Source organism: Montipora capricornis, chromosome 9 (genome assembly GCF_036669925.1).
Source record: "Montipora capricornis isolate CH-2021 chromosome 9, ASM3666992v2, whole genome shotgun sequence".
NCBI classification, from domain to species: Eukaryota; Metazoa; Cnidaria; class Anthozoa; order Scleractinia; family Acroporidae; genus Montipora; species Montipora capricornis.
The window spans coordinates 23,981,163-23,991,162 of record NC_090891.1 but is presented as its reverse complement, the minus strand read 5'-3'; the positions used below and the strand labels follow the sequence as shown (position 1 = coordinate 23,991,162).

The following is a 10,000-nucleotide window of genomic DNA, read 5'->3' as shown; positions in this document are numbered from 1 at the left end:
ATCCGTTTCCAGGTTGAATCCGTTTTAGCTTAGGTTAAATTGGTGATCCTCATTCTACCTAGGTTGAATACGCACTCAGATGGATTGAAGAACTTTTTTGGAGCCTAAATTAAGCCTATAGAAAAATTAGGGTCAGGTTAGGATTAGTTTTGGTTATTATACAAAGATATTAATTGACCAATCATAGAAAAGAAAATAATGAAAATTACTGTGTCGGGTTGAGCATGTTCGTGCTATAGATCTGGAGGGGGCGAGTTCGAGTACCGATAAGTCCATAGTACAGTTCTTTGTTACCTTGCTTTGTTGTGATGTTGAGACTGAATTGATAAATGTATACCGACCGAATATAAATTTGTCCATTTGTCAACGAACCGTGACCGAGGAACCAGAGATGAAGAATTTCTATTTGTCAAGAACTAATCGTTAAGAGGTGCCGGACAAAGTGATTTAATTCTCAATGTACGACTTTCTCGAGAAACTGCGTTGCTTTCCTATTCATTTAGTGTTTTAATCTCCAGGAAACTTGTCTTCTCAATAGGATATTTTTCACCGAGCAACAGTTCTTTGTCTGTTTTAATTGTCTCATTACGCATTGGCCACTGAAGAAAAGGCATGAGCCTCGAAAAGTCCGGCGTTTGAACCATTTTGGGGTTCTTCGTTACAGTGCGACGGCCCTTGCCGTAGCCACCTAACAAAGCTTTTTTACAAGTTGTCCGCTAATCAGGATGTTTGAATTTGGTTGACAGTGCAAAGTTCGCACACACCGTTGCACGGGTTGTTGAGTTGACGTATTTACACGGCGCGTTGCACTATAAAAATATTATGTTCGAATTTATTGTTTAATTTCGTTGCGCAACACTCATACTTGACCATGTAATAATAATGTTAAACTCGTCTGAAATGCTCTTTCAGAACCCGAATCAGTTGAAAAATCTGAAGAACAATGGACATGGCTGGAAGACACTTTAAAATCATCTACAGCACATTATGTCATCGTTGGAGGCCATTTTCCTGTGTGGTCCATTGCTGAACACGGGCCCACTCAATGTCTTGTGGAAAGACTGAAGCCTTTGTTAGAGAAGTACAATGTCACTGCTTATATCAGTGGTCATGATCACAACCTTCAGGTAATTTTAACAAATCGAAAGTGGTTCAGTATGGTCTGTACTCAAGAGAAAATGAGGGGACAGAGAGGGAGGCTCCCGGTCCAGCCCTTGGGATATGTCATGTCCACGAAAGTTATTTTTAGACGAGCGGAAGTCTTTGTTCTAGCGGAAGTCTGTCTTCCGAGACGACCGCATACAGGCCAACCTCGGTCTGATGTTTGAAAGAAAAGCAAAGATTTCATGTAATGGCGGGCGAAGTGGACTTAACGTCTGCATGCGGACGTCTCAGAAGACAGACTTCCGCTTGAACAAAGACTTCCGCTCGTCTAAAAATAACTTTCGTGGACATGACATATCCCGGCCAACGCCCTGAGCCTCCCTCTCTGTCCCCTCATTTTCTCTTGCTGTACTCTTATCGACAACGATATTCGTCATCACAGTGGCCAAAATGTTGTGGACTCACGAGGCGCAGCCGAGTGAGTCCAGTGAGTGATTGAGTTACTCTTAAGAGCTAGCCAACCAATAGCGAGCCACTACAGCTACCATACAGGCATCCTGCAAATGTAGTATCAGAGTTGTAAAATGAGCGTGAGCTATTTTAAAAATTGTTTCGTGAGCGCGCGCGTTGGCTATTTAAGATTATAGTGAAATATATGTTCTCTTAAGTTTTATTTTAGTAAGTTCGGAAGTTGAACATTTCGCTGGATCACCAAAAATTGATAAGCCAATCAGAACTGTTCTGAGTAGTTGCCGTGGTATTAGCAGTAGTCACGTGATTCATGTTGTGTAAGAATGCACCAGTATGTCTTCCATCTCATAACAAGAGAGCGTTTCATCGCAGCGCAATAGCCTAGGCACAGACTGCTTGTTTTGTAATTTAGGTTTACGATATTCATAAGGGTAATACTTGAATTGTATCAATATTTGCAAGGGTGCCTATGTAAAATGAGTACTGCTTTTCTGAAAGCTGCCATCTTAATAAATTGTTTATCAATGACGCATGACGGTCATCTTCCAGTTTAAAACAAAACATGCAAAGAAAAACTAGAAGGAAAACAACTTACCAGTTGATTTTTATCGCAATGCACTATAGCCCATCCTGTCTGAAGTTTCTTCAACTGTCTTTGACAGCACTTGAAAGAACAGAACTCGTCAGTGGAGTATTTCGTTGTTGGATGTGCCGGTAAGATGGACACAAGCCGAAGCCACAGAGATGCAGTACCGGGTGGCAGTTCACGGTTTTTCTGGGCCGAACCCAGTAAAGATGGCGGATTTGCATTGGTACGTGCTGCGGTGTCCAACATGACCTTAGAATTTGTGGATGCACATGAATCGATGCTGTACACTCGAAACCTGTATCCTCGAGATATTCACGAGCTTCGTGCCCGTGATATCCAAGTTTAGCTGAAGTTGATTGGACCGACCGTTTTATTTATCAAACAAATTGGGGTTTTTTTTGTAAAATGAAGAAATATCAATGGGAAGAAATGAGATTGGAAAGATAATAATAGGATAATTGTAGGGACTAAGACGGACTTTGCCCGAATTTAAAAGCTCTGGGTTAGAAAACGCATTCGAGAGAAAAAGCAATTTGGTCAATTGTTTTTTCCGCGTCCGCTCGGTCAATTTTCGTGCGTTTTTCTCATGGCGAAAGCGACGGTACATGAGAGGCAACACACGTAGTGAAATGGTAAAACAATTTTGCTTTAAATTCAGTCCTGTGAGATTGTCTCTTGCTGTTTCGCCGATCATGACATTTGTCGATCTTTGGTTTCGATTTAATCGAGTTTTATCTCGTGGTCCTGGTTTATGGAAGTTTATTTCCGGGTAGACTTTCATATACCGGACTAAAATGGCGGAGGACAAAAGAAACATTGTTACTCCGATTTGGCCTTGCTGATTGGGCATTGTTATGTGCTCTTCGTTCTTTTGTTTTATGACATTAGTTATTTCGAATCCGGTATATGATAGACCAGCGTCTGAACGGCAGTATTTTTTTCCGGTCACATTTCCGATTTTATAAGTGACTTTTTAGCCGGGTGCATTGAACACTATCCTTCGGTCAAATTCTGGTGGGACCTTTTTAAATATTCTGTCAAGTCCTTTGTGACTGTATGGGTGGGTGAGTGGCTGTTTGGCGCTATAGCAGCTTTGCATCAGCTGTATATGCAGCTGATGTGGACCTGCTACAGCTGCCAAAACTTCAACCTGTTCAAACAAATAAACAACAAAAAAACAAATGTGAATGCTATATTAAATTATTATGCAAATGCGACACACAAAAAACCTTAACTCCAAGAGATTTGAATTGGGTACAACATGAGTTAGCCGAATCGGTCTATTGAGCATGTGCACGTGCAATTTTATTCTTTTTAACGATGAAATGATATATGAAATGGATCATATAAATGAACTGCGGATATGAAATCAAGTGAAGCTATGATCCTCGCAGTTATGAACACAATTTTTGCAATTGCGTAAAGAAGCCTGAAAAATTCAGTACTTCAACGGGGTTTGAATCCGTGACCTCGCGATACCGGTGCGACGCTCTAACCAACTGAGCTATGAGGGCACTGACGTTGGGAGCTGGTCATTTGTGGGCTCTATTGTTCCCGTGAGGAATGAATCAACAATGAAATGATATATGAAATGGATCACATATATGAACTGCGGGGATCACAGCTTCACTTGATTTCATATCCGCAGTTCATATATATGATCCATTTTATATATCATTTCATCGTTGATTCATTCCTTACGGGAACAATAGAACTCACAAATGACCAGCTCCCACCGTCAGTGGCCTCAAAGCTCAGTTGGTTAGAGCGTCGCACCGGTATCGCGAGGTCACGGGTTCAAACCCCGTTGAAGTCCTGAATTTCTCCGGCTTCTTTACGCAATTGCAAAAATTGCCTTCATAACTGCGAGGATCATAGCTTCGCTTGATTTATTCTTTTTCCGAACAACCAGTTACCGTTTGTTTATCAATGCCCGGCCGGAAAAGCGGCTTTAACATCCGTTCGATTTTGTTGAATGATGTTGAACGACGTTGACTGCTGGGGTTGGACAAACGGTTTCAACATATCATTCAACATTTGATTCAACAGCCGTGGGTGTTACTATGGATACGTGGGTGTTACTATGGATACGGATATGGATACGTCGTCGAGAGATCGATTAGTGCGCACGCTCATACCCAACATTGGGGACCTTAAGATCGACGTCGGCGACGTGGATGAAAACGCCACTTCAAAATGTAATTTTGCGCTATCGCAAATCTTTCGCGACTATTCCATCCCGTTCTCGACGTACAACGTGGACGAAGCATTCTCAAAATAAATTGGTACCAGCGGTTTCAGAGTAAGAATAGACGAGATGCTTCCGTGAAGCATACACTGGGTTGCCTGTGGTACGCGTTACAGAAAATCAGAAGGCACCGAATTGTGTGGTATTGAACTACAGGATTCCAGTCTCTGAAGAATAACAAATAAAAGAGAAGCGAGAAACATTGGCTTCTGGGCTGACATTTTGATAATTTTCAAGTTCCCTCACTACTTCTTTTCACCACAAGTTTAAGCGTGCCCTCTGAGCATCTGACAGCTTTGTAATACCAAAGTTCACTGAACTTAATCCGTGTCCAGCGGGGTTAGTGTTTAGATGGGAGACCAAAACAATATACCCCTCATAAAACAGAAGCATCGGACTGAAAATACTATTAACGCTAAAAAATGCGAACTCAGCAAGGTACATATTTTGTTAGCTTGCTTTATGCAAAACAAGAACATCGTTCTAAAGGCTTATTCTACGCAAAAAGTAGGTTCTAGCAAGAGAACCTCATTTTCTCTTGGTTCTGGAGGTAATTTTGAGAGTGGAAATCAAGGTTACGCGTCAGACGGCAAATACAAACTCACGATTTAATTCAGTTAACACACCAGAAAGACGCTAACCTCATTTTGACAAGAAAATGCTTTACTATTGCCATAAAAACTATCCAGTTAAGCTCGCATATCATAAAACATGATGAATTCATAAAGGCCACCTTTTCCAGCCAACAATTTTTCGAAACAAACAACATATTTGCTATTAGGGGCAAAAACCCCTTTTATTTCATTACGTGCGTGAAGAGAAGAAACTCAATCGTGTCAAATATGCGCAATATTGCAACAAACTAAATTTCAGTATCAAACCGTTTCCATGAAGAACCTTTTCCTTGAATAATGAAGCACAAAATACACGAGAAGCTTTCTTTCAAATAATTCTTGGCTGTTACATTTCCAATTATTTTTTTTTACCTGAAGACTGTGCAGAGTTGATCACAGATCAACGTAAGGTGTTCGATTCGTTCAATCGTTCTCTGTCTTTGTTGAACCCATAAGTTACCAGAGAATTTTCCATTTGGTTTCAGTGTTCTATATAACAGCACACTTGGTTAAATATTATTTTAGAAATACAGCTCACTTTGATTTCGGCTCGACGGGCGATAGATTGTTGTCGAAGTCCATTACTCGTCGCTTTTGAGATTCCAGGTGTTGGCTCGTTTATCCAACTGACTTTCCATTATTGAGCTCCATAAGGGTATATTTTATTTAAGGATCCACGAAAACGCCATTCGTGTTACATGACTTTCGACGCCATTGCAGGCTGAGTTAATGATTCTCATGTGTCCACCAGAGAAATCTACGCATTTCCACTACCCTCTCGATCCTAAGGAAATACACGCAGAAGGCTCTATGCACAAAGACACCACTTACCAGGGGAGTGACAGGCAAGACTTTTACCGCCACGGAAAAAAAACATGAAACGGAAAATCTACCCATTTTCCGACTGGGATTGCCATACGGCAACCCAGTAATAAGAAAAGTTTCACATTTGTAAGCTCTCATTGTCCTAAATTTGGTGATTGCGGAGTACCGCAAAAATAGGAGCTAAAATGCGTGCGGCACGATTATTTTCCACTTTTAACCAATCACGTTACTGTTTCATGGGGTTTTTTCGTCGCCTTCGCCGTCGTAGATCTTAAGGAGTTTAAGCGCGCGCGTTTTTGAGACGCGGACGTTAACCGGAAGTGAGATATTTTCCGTTTAACTTGTTTTCACACAACCACATTTACATTGCAAAGTATCTTTTCTCCAATAGAGATGATTGGTACAAAAATCTCGGAGACACCACTGTCCTGGCAAGCGAAATGTTCTCTTCCAGTTGCCATCCGCGTCTCAAAATTACGCTTAATTAAGCTCCCTCTTAAGGCCCCTAAAGTTAAAAGAGTGGGGGGGGGAAGGGCACACGGCTCCAACTTCACTGTTGTGTCAGCTACGCCGTGAATTTTAACAAACTATTTTAACAGACTATTTGGAGAAAGGACTCTGGGCAGTTGGCGAAAGATTGCCTAAATTTACATTTGCCTCCACAAAGGAATCAGAGGACAATCGCCATAAACAAAATAGCCTCCTTTCGAGCCGGAAGGGAAATTGCTGCCATTTAATGCCGCATAAGGGGAACGGGGAGGATGGCGCGGGGAAGGGGGGGGGGGGACGGGGGAGAAGGGGAGGGGAGGAGAGAGCCTGCTAAGAGGGTATTGGTGGGTGTAGACCAGTGCAAAAATAATGCAAAGTCGTAAAAGAATGCGCGGTTTAATTATACCTAAGGCAGAAACAAGAAACGTTTGCAGAGTCTTTAAAAGGTAAAAGAGGGCGTAGAGGCAAGTTCTCGGCATCGACAGAGATCGAAATACTACGCTAGCTATTCAGTTGACAACAAGCTTTACGGTCACAACTGTTTCTCGGAGAATTTTACAATCTCAAGCGAAACTTGCAAGAATTCAACATCCATTTTCCCTAAGTGACAACTGTAACCTCAAATTCAGAAAAACTATTAAACATGAATAAACAGTTCGTAATTGGGAGGATTCGACACTAAGCCTATATTTCCTGCCCGGCATGATGACGGGGTGGTGTATCTCTGCCCTTCCACTTCTGTTCCTTTCGGCAAAAGAACGTAATATAACCACTTAGAAAGGGACCCTACACTCTCGGCTTGCAAAACCGCGGGAGGAAATAACCTTTCCAAAACACTTGTTTTGAAAAAAAATTCAAAGTAATCATTTGTGAAGAAAAAGCGAATTTTAGAGTCGCTTTATATTTTCACTTTGAAAATTTTGGGTCACCTCGCAGCTCTTACAAGGTCTCACCTGATTGGAGACCACCCTTGAGGTTTAACAAAAGAACAAATAACAGAAACAATGGACCCTAGGCCTAAAACAAAAGGGCCATTGTTTCTGTTTCCCTAGGCCTAAAACAAAAGGGCCATTGTTTCTATTATTTGTTCTTTTGTTTAACCTCAAGGGTGGTCTCCAATCAGGTGAGACCTTGTAGGAGCTGCGAGGCTACCGAAAATTTTCAGGAGTGGCCATCTTCAACAATTGCGACGTGATAAGGTCTAACACAAACAGCTTTAGCAAAATAACGACAGAGAACCTGTAACATGTCATAATTATTCAAGATGGCGGCACCAGGGAAAATTAGCAATTCTGAAATTCACTTATTTCGTATACAAACGCTTTCTTTGCAAAAATTCAAACAACTTAAATTGGAAAGATTATTTCCTGTGTGGAGGGTCCCCTTGGACTTTTAAAAGTCTTTTGGAATCAAGTTTAGAAAGCCATTAGGTGCAGACAAGAACATGAGGCAATCACAGTCTTAGTCAGAGTTCTCGCTCGAACCAATCACAACGCAAGGAACTACCGGCCGGCGCTAAAAGCGGGAAAATGAAGCAAATGACAAGTGGTTGAGCTTTGTCTCTCATTGGCTAAGCTAACAGTGTAGCGCAAGATTATCAACCCAATCACACTTTTAGCTAGGCAAAACCAATGCGATCTCCGAATTACTCGCGAAATTGAAAGAAAACAGCTCTATTTTAGTAGGAACATTAAGCTTGAGTACGTAACACTCTAGAAAAATCTGTTCGGTCTCCAGAGTCAATTGACCTGCCTGCTTGTGGCGAGTCAGTCTCAAACATTATCTACCCTTAAAATTCCACAGCAACTCTAACGTTTGCAAGTCGCACGCAAAAATATTGCTTTTGTTTCGAAATTTAGCTTTCGATACTTCATCAGAAGATTCTTCTTGAACCGCATTTTGCTTTGGCTTTTCGTTTGATTTGGAACTCTTTTCTTTTTCTACGCCGCCGCGATTGTTGACCTTCGTACTCGTGTTGCCTCTCGCGTTAGTTCGCTTTGAGTTCTTGTTTGGTTCCGGGTTCCCTGAAGGCGCCTTTACCGAACGTTTCTTCACAGAGGTTTTGACGCCAACATTTCTGTCGCTCTTGGCTTGTACCATCGTGTTTACCCGTTCCTGACTGGCTGCGAGAATGCACTCGTTGTCTCCATTTTTGCTGGTTATCACAGCATCTCCAGTCCTTTCAAGAGATGTTCCAGCGTCGCGACTACTCCTTTTACGCGAAACGTCACCTACGATGACGCACGAGTCTATTGCACTTTGAACGCCGTTGGTTAACCTATTCGAGTCACCCTCCTCCTCCTCCCCCACCGCTCTCTCGACTGGCAACGACTGCGTGACAAGCATGCTACTGTCACGTGGAGGAGTTACCTCTCTCTCGAGTCGAACGTCCTGTATCATCAAGCTCCCAATCGCATCAGCCGATTTCTCTCGAGTATCCAAGGCAGAGTTAAGTTGATCAGAATTCTGCTTCTCTAAAGCGCTTTCATGACTTCTTTCTTCTTCAGTTGACCTAGAGGAGTTGGCACGGACGCTTTGTTCTCCCAGAAGACACACATTCTGAATTTCAATCGCTCTTTCTGTGCTTCCTTCTTCTTCCTCTAAAAGCACTTGCAGTGCATTATCCTTGCTTAGAACAGGAGAATTTTCTGCAGTATCCACTTCCTTGGGTTCGGTATTACTGTTATGAGAGGCATCCACATCTACACCTTCCGCAGCTGATGGCGCATCGAATGTTATCGAACTGGAATCCTCACACGATTTGTTGTTTGTATCCATCCTTTCCTTTGGATCGTTAACATGTCCTCTCCTTTCGATACTCCCTGTCAACGAAGGTCCAACTTCCTTCCGAGAATACGATTCGCCGGCTGATTCGAGATGCATGTCTTCGAAATCAAACGCAGAATCATGATCGGTTTGTACGAAAGGACTATCGTCTGGTTCCCAATCCATGCCCGTTTCGCCGTCTTCTTCGCCTTCCGATGTAAATTCTACATCAACGTCCGATTCGTTATTTTGTTCACACGAGGTGTTCGTCAAAGGAGATTCGTTTTCGACTGTTGAGGAGTTGCAGCATTCTCTCGCAATGTCACCCCGAGCAGAGGACGCATTATTCCCTCTTTGAGCTTGTTCAGAGGTGTCCATACGTGAAGTAGAGATTTTACAGCCACCTAAAGAGGCTGTCAAACCAGCGCAAGGATCCAAAGCAATCCTGCACCCGTCTTCATTGTTGCTGTTAACTGAACTTTCCTTTGCAGGTTGCTCGCCTGCAACAACAGCTTTGGACAAATTTCTTGAAGAATCACGAGCTTGAATCTCCTCGGACTCGTTCATGTTTGCAGTGTTCATCTCATCTGAAGGTACAACGGTCACATCTTCTACAGAGTCCCCAATGTTTGTCACAGTTCGATCACTGCCTTGACCCTCCTCCCGCACGTGATCACTACCTGCATTCACTGCCTTCGCTGAGGCATTTTCAGACGCAATCCTCTGCAGCTTGTTGGGTACCTGTCTCCCTTTTTGCGGAATTTCTGAAAGATTGTCAGAACTTTCAGATAGCGAAGAGCGGTATCCACTGAGTCGTTTGGCCAACGAAACTGGTTTCTTTTTCTTTTTGAGCTTTTTCTGCAAGAAAAGTAAATGCTGTATTTAATGAACCGC

The 10,000-nt window shown here is 42.5% G+C and overlaps 2 protein-coding genes across 3 annotated transcripts in view; one reads left to right on the top strand and one right to left on the bottom strand.

Annotated features, from left to right (window-relative positions):
• LOC138017088 (tartrate-resistant acid phosphatase type 5-like) overlaps positions 1-3,346 on the top strand; it is a 9,324-nt gene extending 5,978 nt beyond the window's left edge. The window contains exons 4-5 of the mRNA XM_068864287.1: positions 913-1,127; positions 2,238-3,346. Coding sequence (XP_068720388.1) covers positions 913-1,127; positions 2,238-2,510 — 488 coding nt within the window. The 3' untranslated portion in view covers positions 2,511-3,346. The remainder of the gene's footprint in view (positions 1-912; positions 1,128-2,237) is intronic.
• A 3,374-nt stretch (positions 3,347-6,720) lies between these two features.
• Positions 6,721-10,000, bottom strand: part of LOC138015350 (zinc finger X-linked protein ZXDB-like) — a 29,010-nt gene continuing 25,730 nt past the window's right edge. For both annotated transcript variants that reach the window (XM_068862355.1, XM_068862354.1), the window contains one exon: positions 6,721-9,964. In XM_068862355.1, coding sequence (XP_068718456.1) covers positions 8,120-9,964 — 1,845 coding nt within the window. In that variant the 3' untranslated portion in view covers positions 6,721-8,119. The remainder of the gene's footprint in view (positions 9,965-10,000) is intronic.